We start from the raw sequence: 21287 nt of genomic DNA, 5'->3' as shown, positions 1-21287 counted from the left end.
ATGTTGATCCTGCCAATCCATGAGCATGGGAGATCTTTCCATCTTAGGTAATAATATTCTATCCTAAGCTCATCTTTACATTTGTAGGTTTCCATTAATGAAATTCTGGCCAAAATTCTTCCTGAGTTTTAAAATTTTGTGATGTATATTTTTATAACCTGGGGTATAAAGCAAAATCGTCAAAAATATATTTTGCTGTCATATATTTATTAATTTCTTTTTTGTGCCTGTTCTTGTTTTAGGAAGTTAGTAAAGTTTGTATTAATAATTTTAATATAGGTACATGATTTGAATATTAAAATATTGGATTTTTAATAACATTTTTGTTAGTGTGTTGGTTTGGAGACATTGAGAAATGATCCTGCTCTATAGCCCTAGCTGTTTTGAATTTGCTATATCCATGAGGCCGTGTTTAAATCTTCCTTCCCTGCTCCCTGAGTGCTGGACTGTAAGTGTATGCTGTAAGGTTTTATGAACCTTGGTTGCTGTGGGGCTTCATCCTGTGAAGCTTGTGCTTATTCTTTCACCTATTGGGAAAAAAGCCTAACGTTTTTTAGCCACGCCCTCCCCTTTTGTGTGTGTGTGTGTGTGTGTGTGTGTGTGTGTGTGTGCGAGTGTGTGTGTGTGTGTGTGTGTTTGTATTGTTATTTTACGTGCAAGTTTCACAAGTGAAGTCCTAAGAGAGTTATTTTTAATTGCTAGTTGTTTTTAATTGCTCCTCAGTGAAAGATACCAAAGTATCTAAATAAGATTCATTATAAACATTAACTGTTCAGAATCACAATGGAGGAAAGTTGTACATGGGAAACCAGTTGCTTACTTATTGGAAGCAATTTTATTATTTGGAAATTTTTCTTCCTCAAGCAGCCACTTTTTTCATATAATAATTTACTAGCAGTAAGTATGTACTGAACAAATATGTACTGTACAAATATAAAATATATAAGAATAAATGTTCTTTTCAAAGAAGTACTTTGTTCTGTTTAGTAATTAAAATAAAGACCAAAAGTAATAGAATATATTTGTATCTTTTTAGTTGTATGTGATTTTATTTAGCTAGCTAATACATAATGAAAGTTTTTTTTTAAATTGATAACATAATTAGGTGGATTTTTTAATACTAAGATTTAAATGATGCAGGTTAATTTACAAAGTGAATTTTCATCACTTTGATAATGTTTATTGTTGCCCTTAAAATTCTCCTAATTAGTTTCAAATATATGTTTTGTATTAGTGATATATAAGACATATTCTAAAATGTCAATTCTTGTTTACTATCTCTTTTCTTAAAAGAATGAACAAACTAATGGAACTAGCAAATCTTCAGCCCAAGAGACCCAAAACAGTAAAGCCACGCCACGTGAGAAAAAAGCAAAAGATAAAGGATATGTTGACTATACCTTCATCAGCTTCACATAGGTAATTTTATTTATACTTAGGAAATGAGGGTTGTCTATATGTGTTGTATTTGCCTCAGATTAATCTTCAGTGTGTCAGTTTGTCAGTTTACTTTGTTGACCACTGAGTTACTATTTGCTGAGTAATTTACAATTCTCTTTGTTTACCTGCAGTTGATATTACTCAGTCTTTATTTCTCATTAATATCTTTTCTCTGATTAGGCATATTTACTACTTCTTACTAGTAATTGCAGTATAATTTCATTTAACTTTTCTGTTACACTAGAATGTAATAAATTATATTTTAATAGAATCTGATGTATAAATTATGAAACTTTAGCCTCTTTCTGTCTTGTCTATCTTGACATTACAAGTCCTATGCTTTTAATCCCTTAGCCATACTGAGCAGCAGAAAGATTGTAAGACATGTTTTCTAGTAGCTACATGACACAGTAAAAATGAGCTAGTTAAGACAATAATGATAATTATTTCATCCATTAAACTCAAAATATTATTTCATCATACAATCTGTATGAAAGTGTTATTGAGCACTTGAACATTTTTCTTTACAGAAGTTTAATAATTACATGTAGCTAATGACCGCTAAGTTGCATACTATAGCACTGATGTCACAGTTTATAATATAAACTATTAAAAAATACTGCCAGATGATATGGTATATACCTGTAATCAGCACTTGGGGAAGGACTGCAAAATGATTACAAGTTCAGAGTCATTCTCTACAATATATTGCAAGTTTATGCCTGAGTTAAATGTGCTGATAAGATAGTCTCCTGGGTAAAGTTTCCTGCGGCCAGTGGTAAGGTCTTGAATTTGATCCTAAAGATGCACATGGTGGAAGGAAAGACCTTCTGAGCTAAACATGTACTCTACCACAGATACAAAATAAATGGCAAACAAATAAAAATACTGTTTTATACTGACTGAATAAGTGCATACATGCTGTCTAAAGTCAATAGATAACTCCGAATTTTTTCATTTACAAAATGACTATTTAAACTGAACATTCTTTAACCTCTATCTTCCTCATCTATATATTAGATGTTTAATAGTACCATTATAAACTGGTGAGCTTTATTGGCCTACTAAGTCTAGTTAGTATTTGTAGTGCGTAAAATATAGTGAATGTTTTATTAGCAATAGCCTTTTAAGTGAAAGCAAATATAAAGTAATATTCTTAGAATTTATTTTAAATTACAAACTTACATTGTGATTGTTTATAAATACCAGTTTGCATCCTGTGCTGTTACCTTCGGATGTATTTGACCAGCCACAGTCTGTAGGTAATAAAAAAATTGAATTCAATATATCGACCAACATGCCTGCAGCATTTAACAAAGATTTGGAGACGCAACCAAATAATGAAGAAGAAAATTCTGGTAAGAACATTTTAGTTATTCTATATGCTAACAACTATTTTTATGCTAACATAAATTTTATATTAGTGTTTGTCAGCTTTATTTAAAGTATGCAGTTACAGACTGAGAATGTAACTCAGTTGGTAGAGAACACGCATGGAGCTCAAGGTGTCTCCAGTATTTTATAAACTGAACATGCTAAGGCAAACTTGTAATTCCAGTTCATGGTAAGTGAAGGCAGGAGACTTGGAAATTCAGGTGTATTTTTGGCTAATAGTTGGAAGACAACCTAGGTTAAATGAGACTGTAAAGTTTAAAAATAAAAAAGAAAAAATTTTTTTTTCAAAAATTAAATTATATGGTTAGGTGAGGGTGTTTTTTTTTTGTTTTTTTGTTTTTTTTTTTCAAGACAGGGTTTCTCTGTGTAGCTCTGGCTGTCCTGGAACTCACTTAGTAGACCAGGCTGTCCTCGAACTCAGAAATCTGCCTGCCTCTGCCTCCCGAGTGCTGGGATTAAAGGTGTGCGCCACCACGTCTGGCCAGGTGAGTCTTAATATCATGGATTTTCAGCTGTTATCTAAATAAAACTTAGGTTAAAGGGAAAGATTGTCATTGTTGCTTTTTTTTTTTTTTCTGATATTTTGTGATGGAATCCTCTGTCTCAAAACCCCTAAACACAAGCAGTGCTCTTGTCCCCAGTGCTAAAATCACAAATATTCACCAATATTCCTGACTTCTTATTTTTTTGCTAGTGGTCACATATACATGAAATTTATAGATTTTGCTGATTTAAATGCTGATAATAATAGTATTTCTTATATTAGCAACTATTCATTGTCTGACTGTTAAAATATTCTATGATTTTATTAACAGAACTGAATACTTTTAAGGAAATAAGCCTTGCTACTATCCTGGAGTTGTCAGTTTACACACACTCACATACACACACGCATGCGTGGACACATACATTTTACCTAAAATTAAAAGGAGTAAAACATTTCAGTACTTTTATTGAAACTCCTACTTTGTTACTAACAGTGGTATTTTAAAAGATCTATTTTTACCTTTTAATTACATGCATGAGTGTATTGAAGGTGATGGACATTTGAGGAAAGATGCCTGCCTGCTGAGTGCAGTTGCTTGCTGAGGCCAGAATAGGGCATGAGAACCCTGGAATTGTAGATTTTCTTGAATGACTTTGATTTAGACTACTACTAATTTTATAATTTAAATAGTTGATCATTTATTTTAACTTGTAGTTGTTAGTATTTCAGAGTGGGTAGGTTAGACAGTCAGTTGCTGTATACCAGTATACATTTTCTTACCTAACATTGAACATTTTCATCAGATTCCCATTGATGCGTCAAATTGAATGTGCTAAAGCGTTTGGTCTTTACATGCTGCACCAACAGAACTGAATAGTCAAAGCCTTGGCCTGCAAAGCCATAAAACACTATTCTTTGGATATTTATAGGAAAGTTTGTCCTGTTTCTGTTCTGAGACACGAAGAAACACTAAAAGTGACCAAATAGTACTTTAATAAATATAAAACAGGGAAAGAAATCTAAAACATGTTTTGAAGCAAGAATTATTTTCATTTGTTTGGTTGTTTTTTTGTTTTTTTTTTAAAGATTTATTTATTTATTATATGTAAGTACACTGTAGCTGTACTTCAGACACTCCAGAAGAGGGCGCCAGATCTCGTTACGGATGGTTGTGAGCCACCATGTGGTTGCTGGGATTTGAACTCAGGACCTTCAGAAGAACAGTCGGGTGCTCTTACCTGCTGAGCCATCTCACCAGCCCTCATTTGTTTGTTTTGTTTTTCATTTTTAATGACTGATGTTAATGTTGAACTCTTAGATTCACCAGAAACTGGACTTGATTCAAATACAGGATTTGGCAAAATCTTCCCTAAACCTAATTTGAACATCACAGAAGAGATTACAGAAGACTCTGATGAAATGCCTTCACAATTTATTTCTAGAAAAGAGTTGGAAAAGGGTCGTATTTCTAGAGAAGGTAATGTAATGACATAAACACATAATTCATCTTACATTTTGTCTTATTTCCATTTTTCATGGTTTTTGAAGTAAGAAATTTGTATGGATCATTTCCATGAAGATAGACATGTTAGTATCTCCAGTTACTTGTTGACCCTTTTTTCTTAATACCTCATATCTTATACTGGGGAGGTTCCTCACCATGCATCACAGTCAAGATTGGTTAACCAGTAAGTGCCATGAGTTTGGAGTAACTTAAGTTGACAAATCATTAATATACAATCTAAAATAGATACAAGATGACTATTAAAATTTGGTGATTAGAAATCTGAATTTAGGATATTATATCCCAACATTATTCTTTAAGAACTATATATTAAATTTTAATAATTTACTCTATAACAAAATACCGGGACCTAGGCAACAAATGAGAGTCACTTCATTCGGCTCATGTTTTCAGAGCAATAGAATCTATGGTGGCAGAGCAAAGGCATCATGGTAGGGATAACTAAGAGCTTACATCTTGATCTGTAAGCTGTAGGAAGGCAGAAACATACTAGGAATAGTTCAAGACTTTTGAAACCTCAAAGGCTGCTTCCAGGGATACACCCCCTCCAAGATCATACCTCCTAATCCTTCCCAAACAATTCTATCAACTTGGGACTAAATATTCAAACATATGGGCCCATGGATCCCATTCACATTTAAACTAACATGCTACTAAATGATTTTTTTTTTATTTTAGTATTTTTTAAAAAACTGAATGATTTGTCATTGTTGTGTTACAACTAACTCCCTTTCTCTATAATAATCAGCCTCCAATTAACATCTTCACATATAAAATCTAGTTTCCCAAAGCGGATTACTGGCAGTAAATATGAGGAACTATAAAGGAGTTTAGAGACCTCTGTCTGAAATTCCTGGCTATTGATTTTGAATGCATCATCCCTACATGTGAATATGAAAGTGGCTAAGGATTTAGGAAATACATTTTCATATTTATTTATTTATTTATTTATTCATTCATTCATTCATTCATTCATTCTACATCCCACTCACTGCCCCCTTCCTGTTCACCCCCTCCCACAATCCTTCTTTTCTCCTTCCACTTCTCCTCTGAGGGCGTGGGGGCCCCCTGGGTCTCCTCCCCGTTCTAGTACTTCAAGTCTCTGGGAGGCTAGGCATTTCCTCTGCCACTGAAGCCAGACGAGGCAGCCCAGCTAGAACATACCCCATGTATAGGATACAGCATTTGGGATAGCTCTCACTCTAGTTGTTTGAAACCCACATGAAGAACAACTGCACATCTGCTAAATGTGTGCATGCATGGAGGCCTATGTCCAGCCTGTGCATTTTCTCTGGTTGATGCTTCAGTCTTTCAAGGGTCCAGGTTAGTTGATTCTGTCTTCCTATGGAGTTCCTTCCTCTTGTTCTTCCATAAGAGTCCCTAAACTCCAACTACTGTTTGGCTGTGGGTGTTTGTAATTGTCTGAGTCAGCTGCTGAGTGGAACTTCTCAGAGGACAGCCATGCAAGGCTCCTGTTCGCAAACATAACAGATTATCATTAATAGTGTCAGGAATTGGTGCTTCTTCATAGAATGGGTCTCAAGTTGGCCAGTTATTGGTTGGCCATTCCCACAGTCTCCGCTCCATCCTAATCCCTGTATTTCTTGTAGACAGGATAAGTTTTGGGTCGAAAGTTTTGTGGGTAGGTTGGTATCCCTATCACTCCACCAGGATTCCTGCCTGGCTATGGGAGGCAACCTCCCCAGTCCATATCTCCAGTGCTGTGAGTCTCATTGATTCTTGGCCCCTCCCCTATCCTGGGTCTCTGTCTCTTCCTAGAGATACCTCCGCCAACCTCCACCCAATCAGTTGCAGATTTCCATTCATTCTCATATCCAGCCATCCTCCCTACCCCTACTCCCCTCCTGATCTAGCAGAGTGATTATATAAGTGGTTATCACATATTTACGATAAAGTGACTCCTCAAAGAGTTTTTAACATGGCTTTGGGATAAATTTTAGTTCTGTGTAATTGAGAAATATTGCTACTGTTGTCTGCTGTAAACATTTTTATAAAGCTTATTTTTGCCTTGTTAGCATTTACAATGGAATGATAATAATTTAACTTAAAAAATTACTAAAAAGATTGTAATTTTATATTTTTATCTCGTTTTGTTCTTAGAAATGGAAACACTTTCAGTTTTCAGAAGTTACGAACCTGGTGAACCAAACTGCAGAATTTATGTAAAGAATTTAGCTAGAAATGTTCAGGAAAAGGTAAGGTGAAATGTGCATTTGATTTTGTTATTTACTTTTCCCATTGGTTTTCTAATCTGTCTTTTTTTTTTTTTTTTATAAAAAATTTCTAATTTTAGGACCTTAAATTTATATTTGGAAGATACGTTGACTTTTCTTCAGAAACACAGCGGATCATGTAAGTGGTAGTTCTGATCTCATATTGTGTTTTATCTGTTACAAATTCATCATGTTTTGTTATGCTTGATTTTTCTCTTTAGTGCTGAAACATGATGAATCATCTGTTTTACATAAAAGTCCTCTTAGAAGTCTAGAACAGGGATAGACAAATTTCTATATATATGAGCAAATGAAATTTTTAATATTTTAAATTAGATCATATTTGTTCAATTTTTTTCCTACTATGAAAGCTGCAATAAAGTATATTAAGAAATGTTTATGGTTATATACTTCTAAATAATTATTTATAAACACAAATTTTCTACTAAGTTTTATGCCAAAGCTTTTGACACTACTGCATTAATACTTTTTCACATTGCCTGAGAACTAGTTGGAGAGCTTGGTTAAATAGCTTCTTTGGCCCATCTCCAAAGATAGGTTTTCTAGGTGTGTCAGGCCTCCCTCATGGATTTGCATTTCTAAAAGTGACTTTAGCCATTTAATTTTATCTTAATGTTAAGTAAAACCAATCTTACCTGCCTTACATATTTTGGATGTAATTTTGTTCATATGTACAACTATGTACAAGGTGTATACTATAAAGGTTATATTTTCACTATTACCTTGCCCATAATTACAATTTGAGATGAAGGAAAAATTCCTTTTGGAAAAAGGTTATAGAGCCCCAAATGATTGTTATCTGTGAGACCAGTAACTATATTTTTAAAAAATAGAAATTTTCACTTTATTTTTACTGTGTGTGTGTGTGTGTAAAACACACACATGAACATAGGTGAATCATTACTCTGTGTGATATATACCGCTCTGTTGATCATACCTCCTTCTTTTCTTTTTTTTTTACATTTGTTTGCTTGTTTGTTTGAGACAAAGGTGTTTGAGACAACTATTGTTGGCCTAATAGTTGGCAGGTTGGTGAGTCAGGCTGGCCAGAAAGTCAGGGGTCAGTTCCGCCTCTCTAGTTTTGTAATTACGAGCATATATCAACCATGCCCAGCTTTTTGTTTTGTTTTGTTTTGTTTCTTTTTTTCAATGCGCGTTTAAAGGATTCATTATGGTCCTTTTGCAATTAAAGCAAGCTCAACTTTTCCAGTTGAGCTGTTACTTAACCTCATCAATTGATTGTATTTGTTTTATATTTTTTAGTTTATAATATTAGATCATATTTTCATTATAAGTTATAATTTTATTTTCATATATAGCTCCTAAGTTTTCTCTCTAAAATGTTTATATATGAATACACTTACTGTACAATGAATAAATGAGATATTAGGAGGATTAAACTAGGAATAACATGTGATGTAGGCCCTATACTTGGAAGAGTCATTCTGTTTCTAGGTACCATTAATAAAATGTTAGCTTTGAATATCTGTTAAGTCCCCAATATACTCTAAAAGTTTGTAAATGTTTATTACAATATGAACCCAATAATGTAAATCAATTACTTGGTTTCTCTTAGCCTTCTATTTATGTATTTATTTTTAAATCTGTTGAGTGTATAGAATTGAACTAATGAAAAGTATGTATAAAAAGATAAATTAAAAAATTTGCTGGGTGTTGGTGGCACATGCCTTGAATTCCAGCAATGGAGAGGCAGAGACAGGTCTGATCTGCGAAGTGAGATTGAGGACAGACAGAGCTATACAGAGAAACCCTGTCTTGAAAAACAGAAACAAAAGGCCTTAAGCAAACAAACAAAAACAATTTTAGTTTGCTTTGCTGATAGTAGAACCCTTGGTCATAGTACAACCACAAAGTAAGATTTTACTTATATCCTCGATAGTGATAACTTTTAAAATTTTAAGTATAACATAATTGTTACTTGTTAAGACCAGTACAAAATAGAATTTTCAGTTATCTAATTCTAATGTGGAGTAGTTTTGGTTTTAAAGTTGATGTCCTTCCTTTCTTTCTTTCTTTCTTTCTTTCTTTCTTTCTTTCTTTCTTTCTTTCTTTCTTTATTCCTATCTACCTCTAGGTTTGATATTCGCTTAATGAAAGAAGGACGCATGAAAGGACAAGCTTTCGTTGGACTTCCAAATGAAAAAGCAGCGGCTAAAGCATTGAAGGAAGCTAATGGCTATGTTCTTTTTGGAAAACCCATGGTGGTTGTATCCTTTAAATCAATCCATCCTAAAACTATATGCTTTTTAGCAGTAGGATATAAACAACTAATATCATGTTATCATTGATAATATCAATTGTTATTCAAACTTGAGTTGTTATTTAACAGCTAAACATGCTTTAGCTCAGTCAGATGACATACTTAACTGAAAATAATTTAAGTCTAGCAAGGTAAAGTGAAGTCCAGCTAAGTTTATGCATTTATGCAGCTCTAAATTATTTCTTCATGTTAAATTCAAGAGATCCTATCTAGAAATGTACTTGGAGTCACTGGAAGGGATTCCAGTGTAGTTTAATTGTAATTCACATTTCTACTTTGGGGTTTCAGTGACAAAGATAGATCATTGCATAACTCTCTTGTAGTAGTCAATTCAAGATTTAGATTAGAAATCAGTGAAAGTATAGATGAAAAAGGTGACATTATAAGGAAAGTAAGATGTTTTCTATTGTTTTCAAATTGCAAGACTTATGGAAAATAATTTTTAAGACTTCTATGTTAGATATTAGTACTGTATATTATGAATTCTTGTATATTATATCTTGATTATCTAAAAAGAAAAAAATCACTTTTATGTTCACTATGGAAGCCTTAATGTTAACATATTAGCAGTTTGCTCGATCTGCTAGACCAAAACACGATTCTAAAGAAGGAAAACGGAAGTGATACAAACAAATAAAGGTAAGTGTGCATAAAACATTAAGTGATAAGACATCTTCTTAGAGTGAATGTAAGAAAATATAAAAGTCTTACAGATAACTAATTCAGATACGAGTTTTCAAGAAAATTTCTGTGTATACTGTTCATTCTCATTAACTTCAAAATTATAATGAGATTAAAGTATGCTTGTGTGTAACAATTTGAGAGGATTGTATAGAGAGACTGTATTGGTTGTTATTTTATGTTTTTAGTATCTAATCTGTGTTGTAATCACTTGGAGAGCTTGCTAAAAACAGATTGCTGGCCCTTCCCTTCAAGAGTTTCTGAGTCAGTAATTCTGAGGTGGGTGACCAGTAACCCCATTTATGCTATCAGTAAGGGATTTCTTAGCATGCCTTAATTACAAGTGTTGCAAGGAACAGTATTTGGCAAGCCAGAGATATTTGGGTATCCTAGCACCTGACCAATTGCACAATCATTGAGTTCATAGGTAACAGTGAGGTGTTTAGTCCAAGGACCACATTTTCAGAACTGAAGCAAACAGTTATTAAAATACTGTAGTGCTATGTATTTCACCCATATATTATTAACATTCTTCACAAAAATTTGATTTTGAGGTATAAATTGTTCGGAACAGGTAGTTTTAATACCTAAGTGAATGAATGATTTCAAGTAATAGAATTGAAGATTTTAAATTCTTAAGTTGTTACTTAGAAAAATCATTGGAAACAGTTGTTTCTGGATTTTTTTGAGGGTGGGGGATAGTTAGAGATATTTTACTTTTAGTTATTCTACTCTTAGAGCCTGGAAGAACATGAAAATCATTAGTCAACATTGCTGTTTAGCTGGGGAAATAGGTATCAGAATAGAAATATTTGATTATCCTTTAATCTGTGAATTTCTTGGAATATTTAAGTTTACTGTCAAGAGAGTCAGGTGTTTCAAAAATGCTATACAGAAAAAAATGAATTTCAGTCTGTATTTTAGTAAATTGTCTATAAATCTATTACTAAAGATTAGAAAAAAAATCAATTACATTCTGCTGTTCTTCTTTAGAAGCATTCCTGCGTAAATACTGCTGTAATACTGTCATACAAGTGTATCCTTTCTTGTTGTATCCTTTTGGGGCAGTGGTTTTATTTGTTTCATTTTGTTTTCTAGAAGTGCTTTGTCTACTTTCTATCATTTTTCCAGATTAAGTACTTTTTATACTTTATTCAAATGAAACATTTCTCAAATTAGTTTTGTTTCCTGGACAAATATTTTACACATATTTTAGATTCCCTGGTTAATTTTCTATGCCATCATTTAAGTCAATGAGTTTTTATCAGGGAAAGTTAGTGAATCAGGTCACTTGGTATATACAATTACTTGACCACAGAGTGTGGTAATATTTCTTGTATATGTGGATTTCTTCAACCTAATTCAGGAACATGCTTCCTACTTCGTGTTATATCCAATTTAGGTGTTGCTCTAGTTGCATTTTTGTTGCTGTGACAAATACTATGACAAAAAAAGCGTCTTAGTGAAGAAGGGATTTATTTGTCTTAGAATTTATAGTTCATTGCTGTGGGGAGGTCAAGGCATAATTTAAAGCATAATTTCCACAGTTAAGAGCAGAGAGAAAATAAAGCCATAGCTTGCCTAGTCTGAGCTAGCTTTTTCCTGTTGTATGCTGTTCTGGTCCCCTTTCCTAAGGAATGGTGCTACCCACAGTTGGACTGATCTCACATTGGTGAATAGTCAAGACCAACATAGTCTAGAAATTCTAGATATTGCTTTAAGACTTTTCCCAGGTAATTCAGTGTTGTGTCAAGTTGATAATTAAAACTATTCAGCACAGTTCTGTATAACATGTTGTAAAATTTGACTGGGAAATGATCTTTTTCTTTTAATAGCAAATATATTGAAAATGAACAAGATTTTTATAAAAAATCCTCAAGATACACTAAGATTGATTGAGTGCCTATGACAAGTAGAAGGATTTGCTTTACTCTTTGTCTTTTCAAAACAAGAATACTCCAAAAACAAAATTTAAATACACACACACACACATACACAAAGAATAACAAATAAGACAGGTTTGTCTAGTTATATAGCTAGTAAATTATCTTCCTAGAAATAAGAACAATGATTCCATCCTGTATGATTACTAGAGTCTCCCAGAACATCCAACCTCAAATTCTGCACATTTAAATTCTGAGAATTTTAAAGTACATAGTAATGTATTACCCATTGATGTTTGTTTTCTGTCTTAGAGATTGATTCTAGTGTATAGAGAACCACCAAGGAAGATAGTCTATGTACAGATATTTCTAGAGTCTAGATTTTATCTCAGTGCTAATAAATCAGAATCAGTGGAATAATGTCTTACAATATAAATTGAGTTTCCCTTAGTAATAGAAAGGAACACTGACAATTTTTTTTCTTTAGGAAAATAAAAATCCTCAAGATTTTGTGGGAATTTTTGCTATAATAAGTGCTTTAAAACTACTCATAATTCTGTTATCGTCACCCTAAGAGTAGAAGCTTACCAAAATTGAAATGTAGTCTCTTCATATTCACAATTGAAATATTTTAGTTTTTAGTATTATAAGTAGCCTTTCTTTACATATATCTTGTACTGACATGATTCACTAATTTTCTGCAAATAAATATTTGGGCTTTTAAAAGTTAACTGAATTATTATGATTATTTTTAATGGGCCTTTGTGGTGTTTTAGGTTCCTTCTGAATTCTGTATCTTTCAAGTACTGTGGAACTTTGAGAGAAGAAATTGACCCTCTGGACTTTGGAACTGTGCGTAACAACTTTGGAAGCATTAAAAAATTACGTATCTTCAAATTAGTGTTTGGAGATACATTGTAATGGCTTATCACATATATAATAAATTATTTTTCTCTCAACAGTGTCTATACTTTTTCATTACTTGGTTTATATATCTAAGGAAGTGTAACTTAATAAATATGAACTCTTATTAATAATTTTATACTTTTTTTTACATTTGTATAATTTTTATACATTTTTCTTTATGATACTCTTTATTTTCTGTTCTTACCTATGTAAATATATAGGTCCATTAAGCATTTTTTACAAGAATTTATCTAGTTAATTATTTTATGAATACTTTTAATTTTTATTGACTACTTCCTACTCTTTTGATAGTGGTAGATTTGTCTGTTATAAAGTATTAATATTTGTGACCATTTCTATCTTTTTTTAAAAGATTTATTATTATAAATAAGTGCACTGTAGCTGTCTTCAGACACCAGTAGAGGGCGTCAGATCTATTACGAGCGGTTGTGAGCCACCATGTGGTTGCTGGGATTTGAACTCAAGACCTTTGGAAGAGCAGTCGGTGCTCTTACCTGCTGAGCCATCTTGCCAGCCCCGACCATTTCTATCTTAGAATGTGAATTTTATGTCTCTAAAGTTATTTGTGTAGAATCATTGCTCAAAGGTAAAGACCTATCTCATAGTATATCATTCTCTTAGTAAAATTTATTTTTGGCAAAAGAAAAGACTTAGAATTTTTTTTAAAAAATGTTATTTTTTTCACTAGTGAGTATAAAATAACCTTTCCCTTAGAGCTGCTTCCCGAAGGCTTGTGCCTTCATTGAAATACCCTTAAGAATTTTAGCTTTTTCCCCTGTATTTATGACATTGCAAAATGGACAGAGTAAAAGAAGTCAACATAGAGTTAGATGTAGAAGTGATCCCTGGAATCTGCTGATAAATGCTTAGCTTGTCAGATAGGTAAAGAACCAGAAAGGAAGAACCAGAAGGGAAATCTTGAAATATGATGTAGACAGTATACAAAAAAGAGTGGATTATAGTAGTTCTTCCTGAGTTACCAAGAAGTTGGTTTTGGTTTTTTTTTTTTTTTTTTTTTTTTTTTTTTTGGGTTTTATGAGACAGGGTTTCTCTGTGTAGCCCTGGCTGTCCTGGAACTCATTTTGTAGACCAGGCTGGCCTTGAATTCAGAAATTTGCCTGCCTCTGCCTCCTAAGTGCTGGAGTGCTGGGATTAAAGGCGTGTGCCACCACGCCGGCTACTAAGTTGTTAAGACTAAAGTTTAGGTGTCCACATGATCTAGATCTGAATGAAACCAGTTAACTAGATAAAATGGGTTAGAGTTATTGTTCAGTAAAGTGGTAGAGAAGAATTTACTAAAAAAAAAAAACAATTCTCTTTCTCAGGTAAATAATAAGTATACTCTGTGTATGTTTGGTTATTTAAAAATGTAATGTTTTGCTTTGAAGGTGTATGTGAGTACATTGCATTGCATTATTATTCCAGCCACTCAGTATACAACTCTTAAAAGCGGAATAGGGGAAATGGGTCTCTTTAATAGGTTTATATGTTAACAGGGTTTTGCTTGTTTGTTTGTTTGTTTTTAGTTTTGGGTTTTGTTTTTTTTTGTTTTGGCTTTTAAGAATATCGAGGAAACTGGTTGGCAATGGGTCTGATAAAAGAAGGAAGAAACATTTTAGAAAAAGACTATTTCTGATATTTCTGAATTACAGATCTTGCATATAAGTGGAAGACAGATTGTCAGACTAGCTATTTGTAGTTTGATACACCACGTTACATTTGTATTGGGTTTAATTATGTTCAATTTTTAATGTTTAAGTGACAACTGAGAATATCATTCTAAAGGAAGAAAGGTTTATTTTGTTTTAAAATTTCAGAGAGTTTAGTCCATAGATGCTGACCCCATTATTTCCAGGGCTCTGGTGAGAAAATAGCATGTGGTTGAAGGCCATGGTAGTAGAATTGCTAGCTACATCACAACAGGCAGGAAGTTTAAAGAGACAAACTCTTTAAAGAGACACGGCAATATATATAGCTCCTAAGAACAGCATACAGTGCACAATCTTTCTAAATAAGTCCCTTCTAAAATTTGAGGCACTTCTCAGAATAGTGATGTGAATGTTCTAAGTGCTATCATTCAATAGGGTTCATGATTTGAATCTAGTCAAGGGTGAAATTTTCCTGAATGAATACAACAGAAGTTGAAAAAATACCAAGGAACTTGAATTTATGAAGGATAATCTAAGGAATAAGGTGAAAAATATTGAAACAGGCCAGTCATTAGTTGCACATATCTTTAATTCCAGCATTTGGGAGGCAGAGGCAGGTGGCTCTCTGAGTTTGAGACTACTGTTCTTTAGATTGAGTTCCAGGATAGCCAGAGCCACACAGAGTAAACCCTCTCGCCAAAATCAAAGTTTGAGACTGTTGAAAATGGCATAATTATGTATAGATTAATGGTACAGCTGAAGCTGTGTTACTGTTCTCAGAAGTAGAAGTTACAAGTAGGAATAGAGTACATAAAATTGGGAATATTTCAAATGCAGACACTATTGCGGATGCCAAGAAGTGCATGCTGACAGGAGCATGATATAGCTGTCTCCTGAGAGGTTCTGCCAGAGCCTGATATACGTAGAGGTGGATGCTTGCAGCCAACCATTGAAATGATTACGGGGTCCCCAATGGAGGTGTTAAAGGACTGAAGGAGCTGTAGGGGTTTGCAACTTCATAGGAAGAACAACAATATTAACCAACTAGAGCTCCCAGGGTCTAAACCACCAATCAAGGAGTACACATGGAGGGACCCATGGCTCCAGCTGCATACATAGCAGAGGATGGCTTTGTTGAGCATCAATGGTAGAAGAGGCCCTTAGTCCTGTGAAGACTCGATGCCCCAGTGTAGGGGAATATAAAGGAGGGGAGGTGGGGTTGGGTGGGTGGGGGCAAACCCTCATGGAACCAGGAGGAGTGGAGGTGGGATAGGAAGGTTTTTTTTTTGGGGGGGGGGGCAATTGAGAAAGGAGATAACATTTGAAATGTAAATAAAATATCCAATAAAAAGTTAAAAAAAATTGGGAATATTGGAGTATGGTACATACTAGGCTGTTTAGATATAGGTACTGTTCATGTAGAATAATGGAGAGATGAATTCAAGAATTTTGCCAAAAGTATTGACCAAATAAGTTATTAAACTATGTAAATATTAAATATTCAGGAGATAATAGTTTTTAAAATAAACTTACTTTTTCCACATTCTACCATGGTAATAGGAAACTCAGTCTTATGTAATATAATTGTGTTGGGTTTTATGTTGTGACTTTTGTTTCGTTTGTTTGAAACAGGTCTTACAGTGGGTATAACATGAGGAAAATTATTTTATTCTGTGCCTCATTTCCAACAGTGATAACATTATCTATAGTGTTAGTACTACTACATGTTAGTAACTATTGTAAACAAACTAGTATGACTTAACTATTTCAGTTATATTTTTTAACTTACTGGTCTCTTCTCCATAGGTATGAGAAAATACCTGAGATTGAATAATTTCTTTAGCTCATATCTCTTAAGCGCCAAGATTGGCTTTGAGTTACACTGGATTCTGGTGGGGTTTCATGGTAAGTGGCATTACTGCCAAGGACCAGATCTTGCTGTTCTTTCTTGATTCCTCTTGAGGTAGCAGAGAGGGATAAGCGTCAGTTGGGGCAAGACTTCATCTTGTGAGATATTTAGGGTTGCTGTTTAATAAACGTTTACCTGTCTTAAGTGTAAGTCACTTTGCTGCAGTAGCTGACCTGCCTGTCTGAGTTTCTATAAGACCAGAAACTGCAGGCTCTGGCATTTAGCAACTTACCATAAAGCAGTAGGGGATTAAGTAAAGTAGCTTTTGTTCTGTCTCAGCAGCAACTCCTAAATTAACTCCCAGCCTGCAAAGTTGAAGTCTCAAGAAGAAAAAAGGCACTCTTTGAAAAGTGATTTTAGTCTTTATTTCTGAGTTCTTCAGTTCTCCATAAAGTTTCTTTAAAAGTTCTCTCTAAAAAGTTTTCTCTGCTCTCTTCTCCTAATCTTGCCCTTTCATCTTGCTCTGATGTCATAATAATGCCCTTACTCTCTTACTCTCATTACTCCCAATTCTGTGCCTTTTTTCCAAATGCTATTACTCCCAATGTCTACTTCCCTCTAAAAGTTTTCTAAGAAAGCTCTTTAAAAGTTCTTCTCTAAAGATTCTTCTTGAATTCCATTTAGAAAGTTCTCCCTCTCTTCATCCTTTGCATGTATACATCTTTCAGAACACATGATCACATAATAAAGAGTTCTTCACAAGTTTACATATAATTTCAAATCATAGGTTGAATAAGAAGTTGACAATAGAATATTTACATGCATATTGATTAGGAGTAATTATCTGGCTAAACATTCATCATCTGTCACTAGCTCTATAGGTTTATGGAGAGTTACAGACCAACTAAGTTACCATTGAAGTTTTGATGAGATAAAAACCTAGTCAATATTTTATCTTCTGTCCTTGAACCTATATTATTATCAGTTCCCTTTTTATGACCTTTGGTTAATTGTTTTTCAACTTCTTAGAATGTGCTCTAAGTTGAAGAAGATGCCTGCTTGCTATCTCAGAAGCAATTATCTCGTGACACTTAAAGACTGGAAGAGTTCTCATTGCAGTTTTGAGTATTAGAGAGGACTTAACAATCCTATGATAAAATCTTAATAATTACTGATATAGAACTAGGATTCTTACAGATTCATTAAGAATTAAATCATAAATTTGTCTATATAGCATCACTACAAGACAGTACATCTTTTTAGTTATGTAGAAATCTCAAAAGGGTAGACTAATAACTAGTGATTGTTCATTCATATATATATATATATAATATATATGAATATATAATATATATATATATATATAATAACAGGAAAAGCATATTAATATCAGGAATCTTTCCTCAGATAAAATCTTGGCCTTGCCTAGAGAAGCAAGTCCATCATAACTTTATAGTATGATGGGACCATCTCAGGAAGATCACCTACTTACCTTCTTGATGTCTTGATGGCCATGTTCTCTTATTGCAGTTACTTTTGGGGAACTAATTAGGATTCCATGAGAAATACTCAATCTTTTCTGAGGATGTGTTTCTAGAGACCCAAGCAGCTGGCCTACCTTCCACCTCATAAGTTTCTGTCATTTTTAACTTTACCATACCAAAGATTAATCCACTAATATGAGACCTCTTGCAGGGAGAACTGAAACCATATTAAAACTAGTATTAGACCAACTCAGTTGTGAATTGTATAAAAGACAAAGCACTCAAGAAGTCCTCAGTTGTCTTTCTAGTTTAATTATCTTTGAGAAGCCCTATATAGCCTTTCCTTCCCTTTCTTCATCTGGGACTTTGGACTGTTTGACAAGAAAACACATGGTGCTGAAGATATAGGTCAGTGGCACTGGCTGTTCTTCTGAAGGGCCAGGTTCAATTCCTGTCATCCATATGGTAGCTCACACAACTGTAACTTCAGATCCAGAGAATCCCAATACCCATAGACAGACATTGTCAACAAAACACCAATGCACATAAAATAAGTAAATACCAGGTAAGGCTACATGACCAGTTGCTGAAAGGAGGATTATAGGTTGTTTGTTTGGTTTTGTTTTGTTTTGTTTTTTAGCATGTGTGTATGTTAGGGTTTCTTTTTCTGTGAAGATAACCATGGCAACTCTCAAAAAGAAAACTTTATTGGGGCTGAATTACAGGTTCAGAGGGGAGCATGGTGGCATGCAAGCAGACTTGGTACTGGAAAAGGAACTGAGAGTTCTACATCTGAATGAGCAGACAGCAAGAAGTGAGAATGAACCATAGCCTGGCATGAGCATATGAGACTTCAAAGCCCACCCCAAAGACATGCTGCTTCTAACAAGGCCATACCTATTCCAACAAGAACAGGTCCTGATTTTTCAAACAATACCACTCCATATGAGTGCGCCATTTTCCTTCATGGCACCACAGTCCATTCTTGTGTTCATATGTAGCATATGCAGCCCAGTGTCAAAGAAAAATTCGAGCCTTTTTCTGCAGTCTAGGGTTCCTTTCCATTATGTTCTGTCATCCTGCTGATGCTGATTGTCATTATCTATGAACCCAAAATAGAGTTATTACAGAGTAGAAGTGCTGATAATGTCATTTGAATCTGTAGGAAAAGCCTCAGCTAGTTGGATATACTCAACTGCTTTAAACAAGTCCCTTTTTAACTAGAAGAATTATTATTGGCTAGGTGGATGTCAGATAATGACCACAGAGGTGAAATTTTCTGTTAAATACATGAGGATGTTCTGTAAAGGAAAAATGGCATTATGAAATCAAGAGAGAAAAGTAGATAGTAGGTGCCTAAAAGATATCTTACCTTGGTGTGCAATTTATAAAGCTCAATTGCGTGTACTTTTCTCTTTATACCACATGTGGTCAGATATATGATGTCTGATCTGTCAGAATTAAAGTTTAAGGAAATAGTCATTTCCACAAGATTTTTATAATTTCATAATCTTGATTAAGTAAATCATACAGATAAGCCTTGAACAGATTTTACTTATGCCATTTGTGATTTGTATATAGGCTCTGATTAGAATTTTTAATTTTTTATTGGAAAATTTCTATATTTACATTTCAAATGTTATCCCCTTTCCCAGTCCCTTCCACCACGGACACCCCTATCCCATCTCCTCTACCCCTGCTTCTATGAAGGTATTTCCCCACTCACCCACTCCTGCCTCCCAGCCCTAGCATTCCCCTACACTGGGGCATGGAGCCTTCCCAGGACCAAGGGCCACTCCTCTCATTGTTGCCTGACAAGGCTATCCTCAGCTACATATGCAGCTGGGGCCATGGGTCCCTCCATGTGTACACTTTGGTTGGTGGTTTATCCCTGGGACTTTGATAATGTTTTTCTTCGTATTGGGTTGCAAACGCCTTCAGCTCCTTCAGTCCTTTCTCTTAATTCCTCCATTGGGGACCCCATGCTCAGTCAAATGGTTACCTGCAAGCATACACCTTTATACTTGTCAGTCTCTGGCAGAGCTCCTGTCAGCAAGCACTTGTTGACATCACAACAGTGTCTGGGATTGGCGATTGTATATAGGATGGATCCCCAGGTGGTGCAGTGTCTGGGGGGGGGGGGCATGTTTCCTTCAGTCTCTACTCCACACTTTGCCTCCATATTTGCTCCAATGAGTATTTTGTTCCCTCTTCTATGAAGTACCAAAGTATCCACACTTTGGTCTTCCTTCTTCTTGAGCTTCATGTGGTCCGTGAATTGTATCTTGGGTATTCCGAGCTTTTGGGCTAATCTCCACTTGTAAGTGAGTAAATACCATATTACTTCAATCAGGATGATATTTTCTAGTTCCATCCATTCGCCTCGTAATTTCATGAAATCATTGTTTTTAATAGCTGAGTAAATGTACCACGTTTTCTGTATTCATTCCTCTGTTGGAAGACATCTGAGTTGATTCCAGTTTCTGGCTATTTTAAATAAGGCTGCTATGAACATAGTGGAACATGTGTCCTTATTACAAGTTGGAGCATCTTCTAGGTATATGCTCAGGAGTGGTATACCTGGGTCCTCAGATAATACTATGTCCAATTTTCTGAGAAACTGACAGACTGATTTCCAGAGTGGTTGTATCAGTTGACAATCCCATCAACAATGGAGGAGTGTTCCTCTTTCTCCACATCCTCACCAGCATTTGCGGTCAACTGAGTTTTTGGTCTTAGCCATTCTGACTGGTATGAGGTGGAATCTCAGGGTTGTTTTGATTTGCATTTCCCTGATGACCAAGGATTTTGAACATTTCTTTAGGTGCTTCTTGGCCATTCAGGTTTCCTTAGCTGAGAATTCTTTGTTTAGCTCTGTACCCCATTTGTTAATAGGGTTCTTTGATTCTCTGGAGTCTAAGTTCTTGAGTTCTTTGTATATATTGGATATTAGCCCTGAATTGTATGTAGGATTGATAAAGATCTTTTCCCAATCCATTGGTTGTCATTTTATCCTATTGAGAGTGCCCTTTGCCTTACAGAAGTTTTGCAATTTTATGAGGTCTCATAAGCCTTTGGTGTTCTATTCAGGAAAATTTCCCCTGTGCCCATGTGCATGGTCAGTATGGTAATTTAGTAATCCAATTTTAGGTTTTTTATATGATGTTATGGCAACCATCATAAAAGATAGTAATATTAGGACCAGAGGCTCTAAAAACCTTGAAAACTTTTATCAATTAAGTATATTGCAAAACAATAGGATCTTATATAACTAGAGTTATAAATCAAATTTCATTCAAAAGATGTTAAATACTCAATAACATTTATGAAAGAACTTTAAGATGTTTGTTTCCTGATAATTCCTTTCCTCCTCGTTCTTTGCTTCTGCTTTGCTGCTTCTCCTCCTCCTCCTCCTCCTCCTCCTCCTCCTC

The 21287-nt window shown here is 34.5% G+C and overlaps 2 protein-coding genes across 7 annotated transcripts in view; both read left to right on the top strand.

Moving 5' to 3' along the window:
- Rnpc3 (RNA binding region (RNP1, RRM) containing 3) overlaps nt 1-16428 on the top strand; it is a 28737-nt gene extending 12309 nt beyond the window's left edge. Inside the window, exons 8-17 of one of the 6 annotated variants that reach the window (XR_003843689.1) lie at nt 1294-1419; nt 2650-2798; nt 4641-4799; nt 6969-7063; nt 7162-7220; nt 9198-9330; nt 9951-10022; nt 11058-11797; nt 12724-12799; nt 16330-16428. Coding sequence is in view for 4 of the 6 variants with exons in the window: in XM_021197061.2 (XP_021052720.1) it covers nt 1294-1419; nt 2650-2798; nt 4641-4799; nt 6969-7063; nt 7162-7220; nt 9198-9330; nt 9951-10007 (778 nt within the window). In the remaining 2 variants the exon portion in view is untranslated. Of the gene's footprint in view, nt 1-1293; nt 1420-2649; nt 2799-4640; nt 4800-6968; nt 7064-7161; nt 7221-9197; nt 9331-9950; nt 10023-11057; nt 13095-16329 lie in introns of those variants that run through there. The other 5 variants (XR_003843688.1, XM_021197061.2, XM_021197062.2 and 2 more) reach the window with 5 other exon arrangements.
- The window catches only part of LOC110320987 (alpha-amylase 1), a 27760-nt gene continuing 22816 nt past the window's right edge, over nt 16344-21287 (top strand). Inside the window, exon 1 of the mRNA XM_029537471.1 lies at nt 16344-16428. The gene's annotated coding sequence lies outside the window, so the exon portion shown is untranslated. The remainder of the gene's footprint in view (nt 16429-21287) is intronic.

Source organism: Mus pahari, chromosome 4 (assembly GCF_900095145.1).
Source record: "Mus pahari chromosome 4, PAHARI_EIJ_v1.1, whole genome shotgun sequence".
In the NCBI taxonomy this organism is placed as follows: Eukaryota; Metazoa; Chordata; class Mammalia; order Rodentia; family Muridae; genus Mus; species Mus pahari.
Note: the sequence above shows the minus strand (reverse complement) of the source record. Positions and strands in the feature narration are given on the sequence as shown.